General features: G+C 43.8%; 3 protein-coding genes and 1 long non-coding RNA gene across 6 annotated transcripts; 2 read left to right on the forward strand and 2 right to left on the reverse strand.

Moving 5' to 3' along the window:
• Positions 1-5,639: 5,639 nt before the first annotated feature.
• Positions 5,640-6,861, forward strand: LOC117579403. Its single transcript, XR_004573484.1, has 2 exons — positions 5,640-6,359; positions 6,417-6,861. It is a non-coding gene; the product is annotated as an uncharacterized LOC117579403 (long non-coding RNA).
• Positions 6,862-8,139: 1,278 nt separating this feature from the next.
• Positions 8,140-12,247, forward strand: LOC117580556 (probable DNA mismatch repair protein Msh6). Its single transcript, XM_034267156.1, has 5 exons — positions 8,140-9,135; positions 9,199-9,528; positions 9,591-11,198; positions 11,261-11,746; positions 11,805-12,247. The coding sequence occupies exons 1-5, from the start codon at positions 8,140-8,142 to the stop codon at positions 11,946-11,948; spliced, it is 3,564 nt and encodes a 1,187-aa protein (XP_034123047.1). The 3' UTR covers positions 11,949-12,247.
• An 888-nt stretch (positions 12,248-13,135) lies between these two features.
• On the reverse strand, positions 13,136-18,322 carry LOC117580557 (glycoprotein 3-alpha-L-fucosyltransferase A). 3 transcript variants are annotated; one of them, XM_034267158.1, is made up of 5 exons: positions 18,103-18,322; positions 15,141-15,338; positions 14,314-15,069; positions 14,051-14,234; positions 13,136-13,955 (listed from the first exon to the last, which is right to left on the reverse strand). In XM_034267158.1, the coding sequence occupies exons 2-5, from the start codon at positions 15,224-15,226 to the stop codon at positions 13,440-13,442; spliced, it is 1,542 nt and encodes a 513-aa protein (XP_034123049.1). In that variant the 5' UTR covers positions 15,227-15,338; positions 18,103-18,322; the 3' UTR covers positions 13,136-13,439. The 3 variants fall into 3 exon arrangements, with proteins under 3 accessions (XP_034123049.1, XP_034123050.1, XP_034123051.1); XM_034267159.1 differs by lacking the exon at positions 18,103-18,322 and adding an exon at positions 15,611-15,752; XM_034267160.1 differs by lacking the exon at positions 18,103-18,322 and adding an exon at positions 15,436-15,562.
• Positions 18,323-18,889: 567 nt separating this feature from the next.
• Positions 18,890-20,873, reverse strand: LOC117580558 (peroxisomal biogenesis factor 3). Its single transcript, XM_034267161.1, has 2 exons — positions 20,702-20,873; positions 18,890-20,571 (listed from the first exon to the last, which is right to left on the reverse strand). The coding sequence occupies exon 2, from the start codon at positions 20,456-20,458 to the stop codon at positions 19,298-19,300; it is 1,161 nt and encodes a 386-aa protein (XP_034123052.1). The 5' UTR covers positions 20,459-20,571; positions 20,702-20,873; the 3' UTR covers positions 18,890-19,297.
• Positions 20,874-20,892: the final 19 nt, after the last annotated feature.

Below are 20,892 nucleotides of genomic sequence, written 5' to 3' on the forward strand. Positions count from 1 at the left end.
TGGCGCCACTTTCGAAAAATCTGCTGTGAAACCTAGCGGTCATTATTGCACAGAATGTGCAGGGAAAAAGTACCAATTTTATTGCTGTTTTAAATATCTCATAAATTGGAAAATACGATTAACTGATCCAATATTTTTGATGCATTTTATTTAGTAGGCTTTTTACTACGTGTTCTGTAATGTGAACGATATCTAGTGGTTGGCGCCAACCACTATACCACAATAATATATTATTTGGTTAGTGATCTAGATGTAGTCCTGAGTGCCGGGTATAAAACTTGTGACGCGTAAGAAGCGTTACACACGTCCCTCCTCGTTTTGTTTTGTGCGGGCGCTGCCTCTACCGCGAGTCTGCAGTGTGTGGGTCTAGGGAAGGGCGGCGAGCTAAAGGAGCGTGTTGGTGTGAGTAGTGTTGTTGATGTAGATGACAGATGAAGAAAAAATTTAAAATTTGACAAATAGCCGCTAAGGTGCAGATGTTGTACTGAGTGACGGGTATAAAAGTTGTGACCCGTAAGAACCCGTGTCACACGTCCCTTCTCGTTTTTTTTTGTATTTTTTTCTTTTTTTATTAATATTTTTATGCATTCTGATCCCACGAGATGAAGAGAAGGGGAACGGTCAGCCCGGGCATAGATCCACAGAGCCGGCCACCATACTGTGACTCCGTAGATCAGTATTGGTTGTATTACGGTTGGTATTACGTGGGTTCATACCCCATTTTAGTCCGATGGCTTTTTTGCAGGTGTATAGGGCCATAGTGGCCTTCTTCACTCTTTCTTTCGTATTTAGGTTCCAATTTAACTTCCTGTCTATTACCAACCCAAGGTAACTGGCACTGTCGCTAAAGGTTAACATACATTTGTTTAGTGTTGGGTGGTTGAGTTGCTGAGTTTTGTACTTTTTAGTGAATAGCACAAGTTCCGTTTTCGAGGCATTTACACCTAATCCGCACGATCTTGTCCATTCTGACAATCGAGCAAGTTTTGTGGTCATAAGATCACAGAGTGTTTGGGGGAATTTTCCCGTGAACACAAGGACAACGTCGTCCGCATATGCCACTACCTTGCAACCACCCCCCTCCAAGTCACATATAATCTTATTGACTGCAATGTTCCATAGGAGGGGAGACAGGACACCTCCTTGCGGGGTGACCCTGTTTACATACCTTGTCTGAGTGGACGAACCCATTGATGATATCACCGTCCTGCATGTGAGCATTTGATCGATGAGCATCACCAAGTGGCAGTCCACCCCCAGGTCAGTCATGGCCGCCGTAATGGCTCCTGGCTCGACGTTGTTGAAGGCTCCCTCAATATCGAGAAAGGCTGCTAGGGAGTATTCCTTAAGGTGTAGAGCTTTCTCTATACCTGAAATCACTTCATGTAGGGCCGTTTCCGTGGATTTACCTTTCCGGTATGCGTGTTGTGAGTCTGCCAGCATCTGAGGGTTGATGATTGTCCTCAGATGTAGACCGACTATTCTTTCAAATGTTTTTAGGAGAAAGGAGGTCAGACTAATCGGTCTGAAGTCCTTTGCCGTCGAGTATGAGGCTTTTTCCGATTTCGGGATGAGTCTTCATTTCTGCCTTGAGCCATGCTTTAGGAATCTTTCCTACCTTTAGTATCTTTTTGAAGATACATTGCAGCCAGCGGATAGGTTGTTCCCCAGCTCTCTGAAGTTGAGCTGGGATCACCTTGTCTGGACCTGGCGATTTGAACGGTTTGAAGCTGTTCACCGCCCAGCAAATGTTCCGTTTTGTGAGTAGGTGCGCCATCGATGTGGCTGGGCCTTCACCGGGGCGTTCCGGTGCTTCGGTGGTTGTACACCCTGGAAAGTGGGTATCGAGTAGGATGTGTAGGGACTCCTTGCTGGAGTTGTTCCATGCCCCATCTGTACTCTTGATGTATCCCACAGAGGTATTCGTTTTCGAGAGGATCTTGCGCAACCTTGCGGCTTCTGACGTTTCTTCGATTTTGGTACAGAATTTTTGTCAGGAGGCTCTTTTCGCTCTCCTAGTTTCTTTTTTGTAAAGGGCAAGGCTGGTCTTGTAGTCTGCCCATAGATCGTCCTCGTGGCTGTTTTTGGCTCTATTAACATTAGCTCTGCAGCTTTTACGTAGGACTTCAATGGTCTTCGACCACCATGGGGGTTTCTTTTTCCCTCTCGGTTTGATGGGGGGACACGGGGCCTTAAAGGCTTTATTACATGCCTCCGTGAATCTATTTACAAGACTGTTAAGGTCATCTTGTGTATCAGGGTATGTTGATGCTGTTGGGGGAAGAAGTTCTTCCAGGGTTTTAGAATATGCCTGCCAGTGGGCTTTCCTGGGGTTTATATAACTATCTGCCATTGGGCATTCGAGAGATATTATCGTCTTTATATACCTATGGTCGGAGAAGGAGTGCTCTTCTAGGACTCTCCAGTCCTTGATAAAGCCTAGTATGCTATGGGACACTAGGGTGAGGTCTATGANCGGAAACAGTGGCCAAAAGCTAATTTTTAAAAGTTAAAACCAAGACTCGGTTTTTAACGCTCTGTATTAGAAAAAGAGTGACCATCAAAGTTGCGTATAAGAAATTTTCATAGATGGCGCCACTTTCGAAAAATCTGCTGTGAAACCTAGCGGTCATTATTGCACAGAATGTGCAGGGAAAAAGTACCAATTTTATTGCTGTTTTAAATATCTCATAAATTGGAAAATACGATTAACTGATCCAATATTTTTGATGCATTTTATTTAGTAGGCTTTTTACTACGTGTTCTGTAATGTGAACGATATCTAGTGGTTGGCGCCAACCACTATACCACAATAATATATTATTTGGTTAGTGATCTAGATGTAGTCCTGAGTGCCGGGTATAAAACTTGTGACGCGTAAGAAGCGTTACACACGTCCCTCCTCGTTTTGTTTTGTGCGGGCGCTGCCTCTACCGCGAGTCTGCAGTGTGTGGGTCTAGGGAAGGGCGGCGAGCTAAAGGAGCGTGTTGGTGTGAGTAGTGTTGTTGATGTAGATGACAGATGAAGAAAAAATTTAAAATTTGACTAAACACAGCTGAGGTGCAGATGCACTATTGTCCCAATGACCAGTTTTGGTGGCTGTTTACGCCAAATTAGCGCAAAGGGCTTATGGCCGGGAGCAATTAGTATTTTGTATAAGTAAAATGAATTTGTAGCATTAAGCTATTGAATTGTTGCATTTACGACATACTGACAGAAGTTTGTTGCTATAGAACATACATGTAATATGTGAATACGATAGAGAAAGAGGAAGAACATGCATTTAATAGGTGAATATCGAAATTGAAAAGAAGAGATTAAATTGATTTGAATTCCGACTCGGTCGAACAGCAGCACTTGGCTTTTTATTTCGAGATTTTGATTCTGAACTGGTTGCGAAGAGTTGCGGAAACAGTGGCCAAAAGCTAATTTTTAAAAGTTAAAACCAAGACACGGTTTTTAACGCTCTGTATTAGAAAAAGAGTGACCATCAAAGTTGTGTATAAGAAATTTTCATAGATGGCACCACTTTCGAAAAATCTGCTGTGAAACCTAGCGGTCATTATTGCACAGAATGTGCAGGGAAAAAGTACCAATTTTATTGCTGTTTTAAATATCTCATAAATTGGAAAATACGATTAACTGATCCAATATTTTTGATGCATTTTATTTAGTAGGCTTTTTACTACGTGTTCTGTAATGTGAACGATATCTAGTGGTTGGCGATGTCTTCTACATCTAGATGTAGTCCTGAGTGCCGGGTATAAAACTTGTGACGCGTAAGAAGCGTTACACACGTCCCTCCTCGTTTTGTTTTGTGCGGGCGCTGCCTCTACCGCGAGTCTGCAGTGTGTGGGTCTAGGGAAGGGCGGCGAGCTAAAGGAGCGTGTTGGTGTGAGTAGTGTTGTTGATGTAGATGACAGATGAAGAAAAAATTTAAAATTTGACAAATAGCCGCTAAGGTGCAGATGTTGTACTGAGTGCCGGGTATAAAAGTTGTGACCCGTAAGAAGCGTATCACACGTCCCTTCTCGTTTTTTTTGTATTTTTTTCTTTTTTTTATTAATATTTTTATGCATTCTGATCCCACGAGATGAAGAGAAGGGGAACGGTCAGCCCGGGCATAGATCCACGTTGCCCAGGTAAGGCATCATTAGAACAGGGGGCTGCCATTTCCCTGAGCTCTCCGTTCCCGACTGGGCTAGTTTTTATACCGGGCCCCCAGCCAGGCTGACTCTCGGCGGTTTGAGGTGGTTGGGTGAGGATGAGGATAGGTGTTGTGTGGGGAAGGGGAAGTGTGTGAGCTACTTAAACGAGGCAGCACCGTCAGTGTTGCTACTACGCGAACACCCGCTGGCTGTCCGGGGCTGTTTATTTCCGCTTATTCACAGCTGACCTATCCGCAACCTGCGACCCGTCCGGTGGCCTCAGCTATGCCCCTTGAGCCACCTCACGCTCGTTGGATTCATCGGAACCGAGATTGGCTAGTTTACATGACTTATTTTTATTGGAGTTTTATTGACCTTTTAAACTAGCTTAAGGCCACCAAACGGCAAAAAAAGGAAACAATTATTATAGATGAATGAGATTATATTAAATTTATTTGTATTTTTAATTTGTTTAACTTATTTGAACGCCAGTTGCTTCATGTTGCCAAGACACAGACCCGGCTGGGCTGTTAACAAAACGTTTTAAGTTCTTTTCCTTTTGGAACCAAGTACTGTTCCACAGGGTCGTGCCGTGGAGGGGCAAAGGCGGCGATTTGGACTCAAAACTGTCCAGTTTTCAATAGGAAGGGTGCTCTGTTTTACAACTTTGCCAAGGGCGCATATATTCCTTGGCACGGTCTTGCTGCTCCACCAATCAAAGAAGGCTGCAGATGTTATTCTCAGAAATATGCAAATTCTTTGTCATATTTTCAAACTGAGGAATATTCAAAAGGGTATTGTTTCATGGGTTTCCATAAAGGCACACATATTTATATGATTTTTAATACTCAAATGCATAGAAAAACGACCGTTCTGGTTTCTTTCCTGCAGATATGGGTTTAATCAAAGTTGTCGGCGCTTATTTCGTTGATTGTCCTTTTCCTCTGATCATGCAAGAGCCGCAAATCCCACTGGATGCAAAATGGATCCATGCATTAGATTGCTTCATCTAAAGCATGGATCCATTTTGCATTCATTGTTTAATTAAATTTGTATTATTTTTTTTTGTTGAGGTTTTAAGTTACCGCTCTACCCTTAGGTAGAGGGGAATTATTTGGCCACCCGCCTTTACAAGGGGGAAATCGCCACGTCGTAATATGTAACTTGTTACAGCTTTGCTCCAATACTTACCTGGCGTAGAGGTTATTTTCCCCACGTGCTTGCAGTGTGCCCAGACACGACTTGTGCCTAATTATTTAAATTTGTATTAAATTTTCACACATTTTCAAAGAGGTAAACAAAACAACACAGCTGCCTGAGAAGTGTAACCGTACGGAATGCGGTTTTCAGCTCTGGTCACCCTCTGATGCAAGCAAAATATATTGCACAGTTTGCTAGCAAACGTGTTTTTCGATCTGAGTACTAGGTTTTAAATAATTTTAGTTTTTAGCCCACTTGAACTTGTTTCGCTTGTTGCTTTCCGTGTTTCTTGTTTCTGTCGACATAAGATAGTTTATTTGTTTCTCTCGATGAGGGATTCTAGTATTTAATCGGTGTCACTGATATATTCGTGCTGAAAACTTTTCTGTCGATAAAAAAAATGGGCACAAATGAGAATTTGGAACCGACCATTTTAATTTATTGCCGGCTGTGAAATGAAAACGTGTGGTTCTGGAAGATCTTTTGAAATGACTACGCAGTTTTGCCATTTTGGTAGAAGTAAAACTAAAACTGATTTTCCCTGACTTATTCGTGGTCTCTAAACGCTTGGTAAACTTATTCAAATTAGTGTCAGATGATGAATAAAGGTCAAATTTGTTGCATTCGAAGGAGAGCGATAGGCAAAATACTAGATTTGGTAGTATTTTTTTGGAGGTTGATAGGTCGATAGGCGAAGGGGCAAGGCGATCAACGGTGCCGGTGAAAGAGCGCGAGGGGGGAATGTAAGAGAGGGGAATATTGAGGGATCCACGAGCCAGCTCACCCACACCCTCAAGAATGCCATGCTATGCCCTTGAATTTGGTTCAAGGGCAATAGAAGAGATGAGATCAGCTGCAGCAAGGGGGACTGCGTAGAGTAGCTACGCTGAACATGCCGGCAGTGGAAAAATAAACATCGGCAGTGTTAGGGCGTTTTGTGTGTGTGACCCTTTAGGAAAACAAACAGACCGGCCAACGTAGAGGACCTTTTTACCCGAATCTAAATAAAAAGTGAGTCCAGTCCAAAGGGAAAATGAATCCAAGATTCAATATTTTTAAAACCCATAGGGCATAAATTGTATCGGCTGGCTTCCCGTAGATGGGCCAAAATTAACATTCCCCGGCCCGCGGAATCCTGGTCACACCCCTGCCCGGGCGCGACCCGCCACGGCGCCACCGACAATTAAATAATTAATTCATGCATACATAAACGCATACCTATTTACATGCGTTTATAAAGACACACCAAAATAATATCTGTCTATATTAATTCATATTTAATTAATTAGCCGCCCCACATATATTTACCGACCCTATTAATGTAATATAAATGTAGTATTTGTATTTATATTTATTTTAATATTTATATTTATTATTTTTGTGATTATTCCCACCCATTAATTTAAGTTGAAGAGTCGGGAATAGGCGGACGCGCCACGAGACATTAGTATAGGGATTTTTAGTTAAGTATGTGTTAAGTTTTTGATTTAAATATTATAACGTTTGAAATGAAGTGCTAGTGTGTTTAGTATGGGGGGGAAAGGGGACCACAACTGCGCGATGGAGAAAGTCCGCCACACTTGGGAAGGAGATCTGAGGTATTCTGAGTCGCATCTCAGGTAGAGTACGTAGGAGCTAGACCATCGGCACCTCAGACTTGTCCACGTCTGTGTTGGAGAGATGTTTGTCCGTTAGATGTAGAGTAAAGTCCGATGCATTGTTATGAATTATCGTTTGTTTTTGATATTTGTTTGAGATGTCCGAACAGTTGGTTTGTTGTGCGACCTGGGGGCCTGGGAAGAACTCAGCCCTGGGATGACTGGCTAGCCGGCCTTGCCCCAACACCAAAACAGGTTCGTAACAAATTACAAATTCCTTTATTACTTTAAATTTCTAAGTTAAAATATTTTGGGTTAAAATTAGCCTGGCAAAACTATTTCAATTAGTTTATTTCGAATTTTCTGAGCAAAACAAAATTTGCTCTTAGAACTTTCGGAAATTAAAATACCCCAAAAACTAAGTAAATATAATTTGCGAGATTTTCAATCTAGGGTTAATGCATTGAAGCGACTTGCGCGCTCACTGCAAGACAACCAAACAAATTTAGGTCTTGGTCATCTGCTTTTGCAAAAACGAACAAAACACCGGTTGTTGCAGATGGATCTGCATCATATTGCAATTACGCACACGCCGGGAAGATAAATTCTGTCACAACTGTAAAGTCCCTGAAGATAGGGCCCAATCGGACTTACTTAAGTTCAGCTGCAGAAGACGATATGTTTGACGAGATCAATTAAAAAATAACGTTTTAATGCTCTACTCTTCAATACTCTTTTCTTTAGCCTTTATCAAGATTTTCTAGCATTTTTATGTTATTTATTCTAGTTAAGAAGACTGAAAAGATACCACATTCTCGATATCCCTGATAGATAAATCCAACCAACTGAAAAGATGTTATATATAATAGCAGGGCTCATTGGAAAACTGCTATTTCTGTTAATTGAATATTAATTATACAATTTACTTATTGTTTAAACAAACAGATTGTAAATATAAAGAGAGAGAATAAAAAATGTATTCTAGTTCTACTTTTTTATGACCCAAAGTTTTTGCAGCACTGATACCATAGCCGACAAAACCCAATATTGCCAGTAAGCTGTGTTTTTCATAAAGTGGCAGCGCCTGTCTCTCAGCTGTATCACATTTGTTTGGCCATCTGGTAGCCCCACGCAGATTTTGGCGCATATTGTTGGCGTCAGCGAGGCAGTTTTGTCAGAAATTTATATTTGAAATGTCTAAAAAACTGAACACGAGCGTGGGCGGAACACCCACAAACACGCTGTTTAACTATTTCAGCAAGTCACCAGCCGTTGACAAAAAAAATGTTGTCCCCACCTTAAAAGCGGAGCTAACGCACTCTGCCAGAACAGCCTGTGAAAAGGAGAATCTCAAGAATGGCAAGAACTTGGAATTGGAGAATGAGACCAAGCCTTCTGCAAAGAGGAAGTTGCCTGTTTCAGCTGCGTCTGATGAGGAAGAGCTGGGTGGTCGGCGCAAAAGAAAACGCATCATTCAACCCGAGTCAGAGAGCGAAGATGAGATGGAGGAGACCAAATCTGAAGACGACTTTTCCGGCGACGAGTCTGACTATGAGCCGGACGAAAAGGAGGATGCTGCGAGTGAAGAAAGTGAGAGTGGAGACGATGAGGTTAATGAATTTACAGAAAACAAAGACTTGGAAGACGATCTCACGGCCAGCAAAGGCTGCAGGAAAGACAAAAACTATAATAATAACAACAATGAGCCTGTGGGACAAAAGGTTAAACTGGCAGAAGGCTCCACTTTCCAGGAGAAGCTAAAAAACATTCAGAGCAATGTGAAACAGGACGCGGCTTACGATGATATAGTGACCACTTCCTCCAACCTTGATGAGCCTGTGGTGTGGCCTCATCAGAAACTCGAGTTCTTGCAGTCGGACAAGATTAAGGACAAGGAGGGCAGGCGTCCAAACCATCCGGACTACGACAAGAGCACTCTGTATGTTCCCGAAAAGTTTCTGAACTCCCTGACGCCAGGCGTGCGGCAGTGGTGGGTTCTGAAGTCAACCAACTTTGACTGCGTCCTGTTCTTTAAAGTGGGAAAATTCTATGAGCTGTACCATGGTGATGCCGATGTGGGTGTACACGAGCTGGGATTTACCTATATGCGTGGCGAATTTGCTCACTCTGGTTTCCCGGAAATATCCTTTGACAAAATGTCCACCATCCTGGTAGACAGGGGCTACAAGGTAAGCTACTTTTCCTGATTCCTGTAATCAAATCCATTTTATATAATCATCCGTCTTCCGTAGGTGGCTCGAGTGGAGCAAACGGAAACGCCCGACATGGTGACAGAAAGATGCAAGCACATAAAGGCCACCAAGTTCGAGAAGGTCGTGGCACGTGAGATCTGCCAAATCACAAATCGGGGAACTCAGGTTTTCGGGTCGCAGTGTAAAATCGGTCCCAATCATCAGCCCAACTACATGTTGGCCGTAGTGGAGCAAGACGAGGGCACGTTTAGCAACTATGGCATTTGCTTTATAGATACAAGCATTGGGGACTTTCACCTGGGCGAGTTCGAAGACGATAAGAACTGCTCTCGATTGCTTACGCTGCTCTCCCATCACATGCCTGTCCTTGTAAGTCATACGTCCATCATCTTGCTAGTCTGTCATCTGTCATAACCTTCCTTCCGTTTTAGCTTCTCAATGAGAGATGCGGCCTCAGCTTGCGCACGCAACAAGTCGTACGCACCGTTCTTGGAGGAATACTTAGGGAACAGCTGCCTAGCAATGGTGCTCATGTCTGCAGCGCTGAGAAGACACTAAAGCTGTTGGCTGAGCGATACTATGCCGGAAATGGATCAAATGACAACTGGCCTTTGGTTCTCCGCACTATGCAGTCCGATTTGGATCACTTGGGTCTTACGCCCTCCAACAGCTACAAGCTGGCATTGAAAGCTCTGGGTCAGTGCATATTTTTCATAAAAAAGTGTTTGCTGGAGCCGAAAGTACTTCCTATGGCTCGCTACCAACTCTATGTGCCGCCCGATCAGCTGGCGGAGGCAAAGCCCGCAGTGGCCTCTAACCTGAGACGCTTGCACATGGTTCTCGATTCGACAACACTTTCAAACTTGAGGATCATCGGCGAAGAACATACCCTGCAGTCCACCCTGGATCACTGCTGCACCAAGTTCGGAAAGCGGCTGCTGCACCACTGGCTCTGTGCCCCCAGCTGCGATGAAGAAGTGATAAAAGAGAGACAGGCTTCCATTGGAGAGCTGTTGCGGCTGCCCAGTGAGCTGCAGGAGATGCGGGCAATGCTGGCTCCCATGCCGGACTTCGAGCGCAATTTAGCGCAAATTCATCTGTTCGGCAACAGGCAAGTCAAACAGATGGCTCACCCTGACTCACGGGCTATTCTCTTCGAGGAGAAGATTTACAACAAACAGAAGCTAGTGGGCTTTATGGCGGTTCTCAAGGGATTCAATTCCCTGACCAAGCTACCTCTGATGTTCCAGCAGTGTGAATCTCCACTGCTCAAGAGAATTACACAGTTGGCTCCCTCAGGAGGAGTATTTCCCAATCTGTGCGAGGAGCTGCGGTACTTTTCCACTGCCTTTGACCATGATGCAGCTGCCAAGACGGGAGTAATCGCGCCTCAGCCCGGAATGGATGCAGAATATGATTTGGTCATGGATCGCATTGATGAGATTGAGAAACGCTTAAAGACCTACCTCGTGGAGCAGGAGCGTCATTTTGGATGCCGTGTTACCTACTTTGGTTCCGATAAAAAACGGTACCAATTGGATGTTCCTGAATCGCATGCCCACAAGGCCAATAAATCGTATTCCCTGGAAGGTCAGGCTAAGGGTAAGAAGCCCTCGCGTCGTTACACAACGGCAGAGACCAAGGTCCTTCTCAAGGACATGCAGCAGGCAGAAGAGGCCAAGAACGTAGTGCTGCAGGACTTGGCTCGCCGGCTCTTCGAGAAGTTCTCCTATCATTATGAACTGTGGAAGCAGTGCATCGACTGTGTCGCCAACCTGGATGTGTTGGGCTCCCTGGCGGAGTATGCCAGGCAACAGATAGTCATCTGTGTACCAGAGCTGGTCTCTGGAGTAGATCAGCCGTTCATCGAACTGGAGGAGGGCTATCATCCCTGTGTGAATGCCTCCACCTACATTCCCAATGGACTGGAATTGGGTACCAAAACGAAAGCCCCCCTATCCCTGTTGACTGGGCCCAATATGGGTGGCAAGAGTACGTTGATGCGCGAACTGGGACTGCTGGTGATCATGGCACAGATTGTGAGTGTCGCTCCATCTTTCGGATAGGAGAAAAATGTAACTATAATCTATTGTGATTTCAGGGGGCTCACGTACCAGCAGCCAGCTGTCGACTTTCCTTGGTGGATCGAGTTTTCACGAGGCTAGGCGCCCAAGATGATATTTTGGCCGGGCATAGTACGTTCCTGGTGGAGCTTAATGAGACTTCTCTTATACTGAAACATGCCACATGCCATTCGCTGGTGCTGCTCGACGAGTTGGGCAGGGGTACAGCCACTTACGACGGCACAGCCATTGCCGCTTCTGTGGTCAATTTCCTTGCGAATCTCAAGTGTCGCACCCTCTTCTCCACGCACTACCATAATCTAATCGATTACTTTCACAACGACCGTAGGATCGCCCTCGGTCACATGGCCTGCATGGTGGAAAATGAGGGTACCACAGACCCCACTCAGGAAACGGTTACGTTCCTCTACAAGTACACGGCTGGTGCTTGTCCCAAGTCGTATGGCTTCAATGCGGCTAAATTGGCTGGCATGCCCCAGGCCATTATAAAGCGGGCCTTTGAGGTGGGTGATGTTTGTGTTCTCAAATGATAATTTATCTGAACAAATTTGTCATTTGCAGCTCTCCAAGAAAGTGGAGGCCATTGCCCTGCAACGCAAGATTACGGCAAAGATAGTAGCTTCCCCGGGTGAGAAGGACTTCAAGCAGCAGAAACTAAATACGTTAAAGGACTTATTACAGCAGCTGAAAATGTGTCATGTCTAAGTAAAATTAGGATCAAGCGGATACATTCTGAGCTTTAATTTGTACTGATTTTGTTGAACATTGTCAGAATTGGTCATTTTATTTTTGTATTTGTATTATTAATTTTTGGCTTTTTCCCAATGCCAGTTCGGCTTTTCCCCAAAATGCCGTTGGAGAATACGTTTATTTTTTGTTCATTCTGTAATCCATGAGATATTTCTTTCGTCTGAAACATGTTCGTAATTGTACTTAGGTTAATTAAGATTTATGTTTTTCATTTGAGTAGGAGACTCGATTAAACATTATACTTTGTCCTACCATCAGTTGTTTACAATCTCCGTCCCATGTTGTTTCTTACTAAAAATTGATCCTATTTTTTGTTCTTTGAATTTCATTTGAAAGTAAAGTTCACAAGCGTCGTTATTTTTTACATTTATTATTAATTCTTGTATCACAGTAAAAATTAAAAATTAAATAAGTTCACAATCAAAATACACACAGACAGATGATATTACTCATAGTACTTATAAATTAAATGATATACAACAAATATAAATACTAAGTCTAAGAAAAAACATCGCTTGCTAATTAATCTGACCAGAAATCAATTGTATACATATACATATGTACAACCACACATACAAGATGAAAATTGATTGTGTGTGAAAATAGGAATGGTGCTTGCATTTTGACTAATTCAGTGATGGCTTTTGGCGAAGGACTTGCTTGTGCGAATCGATCCCAAAATAGTTAATTGGTTAGCTAATAGGCTAAATAAGCGCGCCGAGTGCTACTAACGGTCCAACCGGTCCAACCTAGCCAATCTAGGTAATATCTAGAACAAATATTAGCTTAAAACTCATTAAAAAAACATATACATTTACACGAAAAATATTTTATGGCTATCCATCAGTTGTTTGCTTGCCAAAAGTGCTTACAAAAAGATCTATTCACTTACAAAGCTACATACATATTTAGCGGATGGCTCATCCCCGTTGCAGTTAAGCTAGTAAATACATACTAATGTATGTACATATGTATATGTATGCATTATATTTGCATTAATTTGTCTTTCGTCTTTCCTCTCGTTATACTCTACATTGGACTTGCGTTTAGTTTAAACAACTATACAATATATAACCTATGTACGCTTTGATGTTATATCCACATATAACTAGTCTAAGTTTCTAGATTCCCTTATGTCTTTGTTGTATTGTATATGTTACATCAATCTGCCGGGAGATCTTTTAGTCTATGGGCTAGTTGGAATACACTGCTCTGCTTCTGTGCTTTTTGATTTCCTCATGCAACTCTAGTGCTAGTTTTGAGCTCTCGTTAACTTACGGCTAGCTACAAAAACCATTCACTTAAAACTCCGATAAAAAGTAAGCAATTCTTTACACATGTATAGCGCATAATGACAGTGAATAGTGATAGAGGATGGTGAATAGTGATAACATCAAACACTGAAATCTATATTCCAACGCCCACTATCTGGACCGACTCAAGCATTCAGTCGTCGATGATCACGTCCTTGCGCGCCTTGAAGTTCCTCCATGAGCCGTTGGTACAAACGCCTGCCCCACGCCACCAATCGTTTAGGTCGCTGTACCAGCGAGGCTTACGGAGCTGCTCTTCGTTGTGGAGCGTGGCGCAAACCCGGCACCAGTAGTACGTGTTAATGAACTCACCCGTGCCCTTCCATTTGAAGTACGAGTTGTAGAGTTCGTCGTCTCCGTCAAGAATACGCAGGTATTCGGCCAACTCCTTGGGCGAGGCAAACTCATCCACGTGGATGTAAGAGCGACGCGGGGCGCTCACCTCATAGTCCTCCGGCCGGGCACCCATCACAATTGGCAGCACCCGCCGATTGAGGGCATTGACAAAGAATTTCTCCGTGATGTAGTCCTTGCAGTTGGAGTTTTCGAAGGCCAGGTAGAACTTATAATCGTTGTCAAGTATCTCGAAGCATTTGTCTGCCGTGCTACGCGAGCACTTGAAGTTTCCACAGGCACCATATATATCAACCTGTTGGGACAATGGAAAAAGTGATTGGATCGGTTAACTGGCAAAAATATGTTAGTAAGTATCTTCTCCTGATCCAATCCAATGCCAATCTCTACCTCGATGTGTTTTTGCAGCTCGTGGGCATACCGGAGTCGGCCATTCCTGGCGCCACAATTGGACACGAACCAGGCCACCTTCTTGGTTTTGTTCACGGCATAGTTGTGGTCCTGCTCCTGCTGCTGCACTTTGGTATCGTAGTACTGCCACTTCTCATAGGGCGCAACGATGGTGCTGTCGCGTCTGTGCATACAAGAAGAAGCAAAGAAGTATTTAAGTATGTATCTGATTGAACAAGAACAATAGGAAGTCAAGGAGTCACCTGTAGGTGGCCGTCCAGTTGATAGCATCTGGTGCCTTAACATTCTGAGTGTGATAGGGACACTCGAGATAGTAGAGCATGCTGACCTGCTTGGCATTGCTGGGGCGACGTATTGCTGTTGGAATGTAGTGATCTTTATAGAGGATCATATCGGCTGTGCTGGCCATGTCTCGGTTGGCAGTTAATTCGCATGTGTCCACCGGACACTTGGCGTTCAGGAAGACTTCGCGCCCCTTCTTCACGTTCCACGGACCCAGGCCGTTGTAAAGGAGGATAGTTTTCAGCTTGCCGCTAGCCTTGATTACCTCATAATTGTGTGGCACGTACATGAGCTGGTTGACAATTCTGTCGTTGTGCGAATCCTGATGCGGCAGCAGCTTGGGAGCATAACGCTTTCGTTCTCGCCGATTGCTGTAGGTCTTGGATGGGCTGGGATAATATTCACCATTGCGGAAGAACCAAGGCTTAGCAGGTGCCGGCTCTGGCTCCGGCTCCAGATATCGGTCGGCCTCGATTTCCTCATCCTCGACATCCTCCGTCTGCTGACCGTCCACTGATGGACCTTGTGCTGGCGCTGCTGGTGAGGCCGAAGTGGCGAGTAAAGGTGCTGGATTAGAGCTAGATGTTTCAGGCGTTTTGCTGAGCTCCTCGGAACAGTCCACTTCCGTGGCTGGAAATTGTTGTGGCTTTTGCTGATGTTGCTGCGTAGTTGTCTGTATTGTTCGGGGACTGCGGGTCTTCCATATTTCATATTCCCTGAAGGATACGTTTTTTAAAATTGAGCTTAGATAATGACAAAATGGTATCATCACGTATTCATTACTCACTTGAGATTGAAACCATATATGAGCAGCAGAGCACAGATCAGTGTGAAATAAAAATACTTTTTCAACGAAATTTTTGGTCGTCGCATGGTGAATTGTGTACGCTACTCTAATCCCTTGATTGTTCTTGGACTACAGGTTCGATTCCGATGATCTGACGTCAGTTGCGTCTTCCACATTCAGCTGGCGTTTGTCATTTCGCTGTGCAAAAAGGTAAAGCAAATATTCAAGTAAACACTCTTTGACTGTTTACCAAGCCCTCGTCCCCAAACCACAACAACATTGCTCTACTAATTACTCATGATAATTATCTCGGACTCGTTCAACTCTGCTCTAGTTCTGGCTCTGGTTCTACTCCATTACTCTCTACACAGAGTCCATGCTTCTTGCTTAGACGCGCACTGAAAACTGTTACCGAAATCAACAATGAGACTGTTTCGACCCAGCGACTGTGTGACGGTACAAGTACTTACGAGTTCATAAACTGGCCTGTGTAATCTATTTATTATAATATTGTGATACTCGTATACATACGCAATTCTCCAGGGGATGTAGATTTATTTTATAGTTAGAGTCGTGTAGCCGGTTAGCTGCTACTGATACGATCTCTCACCAAAGCGAAGCCCATCGAATCCATTAGATGGCCGCCATTAATTCCATTTCGCGTGGCAGTTTGGTTTTACAGAGGAGCGCCTAATAACGTGGCACGCTCAATCAATAAGTATTCGGAATTCTTTAAACTAAATTATGTGCTGTATGTCATACTTCATATGAGCCCTGCTTAAATAACAAAAACTATAGCTTGTTTACTTATCGTTTGTTTTCCACTCATTTGAGTTGTCTCGTCTCGGGGGTTGTGCCACATCGAGCAGCGGGGCGTATACGTAATAAAAACGAAAGAAGAGGCGGAACTAGCAGTGATGGATGGATGGGTGGATTCAGGGAATGGGATGATGGGAAGCCGGGAGGCAGAGTACTGCAATGAATGAAGTTAAATCATGCTACTTACTCAGGCTTTTATGAGTTTGATCGTAACGGGCGCCTAATTACTGGTGTGGAAAGAGAAGGACCGGGTCAGATTCAGTTTCATTTGTGCTGGGCACTAGCAGGGTCTTATCCCATGCAGCACCAAGTATCCATCCGTCTATCGCATATCATTTATGGCACTTTTTACCTCTTGCTCTATGGTGGTGTGGCGTGGTGTGTGTTCTTCTGCTTGTGGTTGCAAATAAAATAGGGGCGAAGTATTGGGGCTGGCACTGCACCCAAGTCGACTTCCCCATTCCGAACATTTGATCCACAGCCACAACCCAACTGCTACTTCATTTGGGTCTTCACTATCGAACTTTATGACGTTTTTGACAGGCAAACAGAGTAGCCGCACGGTAAAGGAGATGCAGGGGAATGGGTTGCAACACAGTTTTTGCATAAAAAATTAAGTACATTCAGTCATTCTTCTTGCAAAAGTAGGACTCCAATAAAACACGAGCCACCGGAAAACATATCGCATATAGATATGAAAATATGTACATATGTATGTAAATATGTACACATGTATGTATTTCCATGTGTGTGTATATAAACGCCCATAAACTGATGGGATTGATTGTGAATTTTGCATTTTTTACAAGGAGTCCAAATTCAGCATGGATGTCTTCTCTTTCCGTTCAATTCAGTTGTCTAGCATTAGATAGAAAGACTATTATATTATTAAATAGATTATTACTATTATCTAAATGAAGACCTATTTTAAAAATCAACACCCCACAGCTTATACCACTGCAACGATTGCCTTTTTTACACCCGGTACTCGAATAGTAACACACAGAAGGAAGCGTTTCCGACCCCACAAAGTATATATGTATATTCTTGATCAGCATCAATAGCCGAGTCGTCTGTCTGTCCGTGTGTGCGTCCTGATGAGCGCCTAGCACTCAGAGACCATAAGAGAGAGAGCGCAACCAAGTTTTGCATCCATATTTCTGTAATATCGCACTGTTACAATGTGTATTTAACAATTTCGCCTCTGATCAACTGATCAAACTCGATGGGATCGGAAATTCTTTCTGCTGGTTTTTACACATGTAGGTACATATGTATGTATGAAAGTACATCTACACGAGACTTATATATGTACATACGCCTACACATTGAGTTCCAAAAAACAAATTTAAAATACCTATCCCCAAAATCATCCATTAAAGATAAACGGTCTTTGCCCACACGTTCTTTTATACACGGTACTCGAAGAGTAAATAAGGAATATTGTAAATCAGAAGCAAGAACCACAAAATTTTGCAGCCAGATGGCAGGGATATCACACAAGAGAATTTTAAAGCCACCCGAAAAGTAACTCACCCCCTTCCTTTACTAGTAGGATATGGGAGAAGTGCCTACTGTAAAGGCACTTAATCTATGACTTCAGTGTGTCAATATAACTAGAGAAGAGAAGACTGTGAGAAGGGTGGAGGCCATGCCCAACACTTGACTTGCATGCATTGTTGTCCATGGATATCATAGTCCATAGACGTTTCTTGGGAAATGTTCATTGTTCACTTCACTCCACACGTTTTGCCCCAACAAAACCTCTTAGTCAAATTTAGATTGGGTCAAACCTGCGGTCCCTTTTGAAGGAGGTTCTAGATTGGAGGACCTCTGACGAGCCCCACTTTTTTTTCGTTTTCTTTATGTAGTAATAAAATGTTTTTATTTATACTTCCACACAGTCACATGAGCAGAAACCGGACTGGATGGGTGGGGGGTGTCATGCCTATTCGGCCATCCGTCCGTGTTTTCACCCTGCTAGACCAGGCCACGCCACGCTTTACGCACGCCGTCTGTCTGTCTGCCCTGTGCGTTATGTCTGTCCCGCTCTCCAAATGTACATTGTACATGCATACATATGTGTGCGTCTGGTCTGAGTGTCGTGTGTCTTTCTTGGAACGCAGTTGGCAGTTGCACTTACACAATTGAATCGCAGTTGTTCCTCGTATCGCCAGTGCTGCTGCCTCAAACTCTTCTTCTTCCGAAGGCTTTGCTAATTCGAGCACATTTTTCAGACTTTGTCATATTTGCACTTTCCAAAATAGAATTTAAATTGTTCCAGGATTTTGTTATTTTTTTTCCACACATACGAGTTTGTCCATACATACATACACATGTAAATGTCTATGAGGCGCAGAGGCTGTCCTTGCCTTTTCACGTAACTTTTGCAACTGCGCTGCCCACCCAAAGTATAGCTGCGGTGCTGGCATCGTCATCGGCTGAGCTACCTTTGCTTTTGACCAGACAGCTGGCACCCGGAGAGAGAGAGAGAGAGAGAGTAAGAGCGAAAGAGTCATTGTTTTCGCATACAGTTTGCATGCAGCTGTTGAAACATCTAGTTGTGCGAAATATTATTCTGTTTATTTATCACATAGTGCTTGGAACTGCGCCTAAAAGATGCTTTCAAAATTTATTCTTTTACTAAGTTGACAAGTATTTTCGTATGAATACTCTGCGCAGGCTCCGTTACCGCCTCACAGCTGTCCGGGGCAACTTTCTTCTTATCAACATTCCCAGGGCGGTTTTCTTTTCTGGTGGTGCATTAGAAATGTTATATCTACATACATACATACATATGTATGTCGTTCGTGCCGCCAATAACTATACTTTCTCTCTAACTGAAGTTTTTTCAAATTTTGCTTATCTTTGAATTTCCAAAGATCCCTTCAGATCTCATTTACGCTATTATTGTTGTACATACATATATATACAGTATTACAGTTTCCGTTTATTATGAAAGGCCTTCCAGTTGCTCGCTTTGTAGGTCCCCCGTTTGCCGGTCAACTTGACCAAAGGATTCCAAAATGCGATCTTCTTATCGCTACCTTACATACTAGGTTCTGATTAAATATTCTTAAGAGTTAGACTTAATACGGAATTTGGGACGATACCATGCCTTTACAAACAGGTTTCTGTAGGTAATTATCAGTATTAAAAATTAATACGTGAATTGAATGTGTGAATGTGTGTATGCATTTGCATACTACCTTACTACACTCAAATCATATGTAGTGCTAAAATTGTGTTAAGACCCTGCTCAGAACAGATCTATACATATAAAGGTACAAACACATGTATGTTTATGTGTGAGTGTCCATATGCGGTACCGTCGTAGCTTAGGCAGAACTGAAAGTCTCGTAGACATTGGCCCCCAACGTCTTCGACTTCTCCGCCAGCAAGTAAAAGGAGAGCAACTGGGTGGGCAAGTTTGTAGCCCGCGACGCGCTGTCATAGCCTCTTGAAGTGATCCCACTGATTATTGGTATCAGCTTGGCCATGGCCATCAGAACCGTGTTGATGTCGAGCATGTTGTTATTATCGACCGCCTGGCTGCTGGGATAAGAGCCACAGCTGTTTCTCTGGTTGCAATTCAAGGGCAGCTGTGGCTCCGGTTGCTTCTGCACTTCTGCTGGGGGCAGATGCTGCAGGGTCTCGCCAAGGGACTCAGCAATGACATCGCAGGCCAGCACAAAGCCTCGAGTCACATTATGCGAACACACGCCGATGGCATCTTCGCTCTCCAAGAGGTCTAGAGTCTCGTTGTACATCTGCTGGAGCAACGGCGAGAAGCTTGAACTCTGAGAGGGCAGCAAGTACTTCGTCATCTTGGAGTTGGGATCTCGACGAGTGTCCGCATTGATGGCCATTTGCAGAGACCAAAACAGCTGCTCCAGGTCGTTGAGGGAGAGCTGACGTGAGAGGGGCATAGACGACTTCACCACTGCGATCACCTGAGTCCGTATATACCTAGTGAGATCTCTAATACCGTCTTCTGTAATGAAGTGTCGGATAAGCGAGAGATATTGATGCTTAATCTCATCGGTGATTCGAGTCTGCTCTAACGTGATGTCACGGTAAATGTAGCCACCTAAGACATTCAGCTGCACTCTGAGGGCAATCACCAACATAGACGAGGCGTAGACAAACGTGGCCAGACGGGTGAACGCCACGACCTTCATCTCTTCCCACAGTTCCACTTTATTTTTTGGATTCTGGCGAAGCTGCTGGAGCAACTCGTCCGTGCTGCACTCTCTCAACACAGCATCACACATCTCCTCGCCCATGCCCAAAATCACTTGGTTGCAAGTCTTTTCCGTCGACTCGAAGTGATTCGTTCGCCGCGTCCGCTCGAACATCTCACGAGCCTGCTTCTCTTGCATCTCCATCAGCTTGCGTTGGGCGTACCGGGCCGCATAGTAGGCTCCACCAACCAGTACTCCCGTCACCATAAACTTCCGGCGGTGGCGTGACAAGAAGTCCTGCAGGCGTGACAGCATATTTGTGATTGAAATGGTGCCCTTTTTAAACGTTCTGCTCAATTTCGTCTTCTCCGACCTGGCTTGTGCGTGTGAAAAGCGACAAATGCTCGTGCCACTTTCTCGTCCGACGGCTGCAGTCCAAAAGAGAGTTCAAATTTAATACATTTTTAATGTACAAAGTTCATTTGTGTGAGTTAGCTAAGCCCTGACGACGGCGCTGCCGTTGTTAACCGCATAGATTAGATTAGCCGGAATACTTACAAAATTCAGCTAGATCGCTGCGGCTTGGTTGCTGGCTCTTATCGATTCGATTGTAAGTTTTATTATTGGTGCATTTGCACGGATTTTTTTTTGTTTTTTGGAATGTTCGTAAAAATATTTGTTGATGTTAAAGTGAGTGTTTGCTGCTTTGTTTGTAGTGTTGATGAACGATTCAATTTAGCGAGAAAATT

Source organism: Drosophila guanche, unplaced genomic scaffold, assembly GCF_900245975.1.
Source record: "Drosophila guanche unplaced genomic scaffold, DGUA_6, whole genome shotgun sequence".
NCBI lineage: Eukaryota > Metazoa > Arthropoda > Insecta > Diptera > Drosophilidae > Drosophila > Drosophila guanche.

Excerpts from the sequence above, each read along its gene's own strand:
- LOC117580556 (XM_034267156.1), top strand. The coding sequence starts at position 8,140 with ATGTCTAAAAAACTGAACACGAGCGTGGGCGGAACACCCACAAACACG. Across the intron at positions 9,136-9,198 it reads TGGTAGACAGGGGCTACAAG|GTGGCTCGAGTGGAGCAAAC; the intron begins GTAAGCTACTTT and ends CGTCTTCCGTAG. Across the intron at positions 11,199-11,260 it reads TGGTGATCATGGCACAGATT|GGGGCTCACGTACCAGCAGC; the intron begins GTGAGTGTCGCT and ends TTGTGATTTCAG.
- LOC117580557 (XM_034267158.1), bottom strand. The coding sequence starts at position 15,226 with ATGCGACGACCAAAAATTTCGTTGAAAAAGTATTTTTATTTCACACTG. Across the intron at positions 15,070-15,140 it reads ATATATGGTTTCAATCTCAA|GGAATATGAAATATGGAAGA; the intron begins GTGAGTAATGAA and ends CGTATCCTTCAG. Across the intron at positions 14,235-14,313 it reads AACTGGACGGCCACCTACAG|ACGCGACAGCACCATCGTTG; the intron begins GTGACTCCTTGA and ends TTGTATGCACAG.
- LOC117580558 (XM_034267161.1), bottom strand. The coding sequence starts at position 20,458 with ATGCTGTCACGCCTGCAGGACTTCTTGTCACGCCACCGCCGGAAGTTT.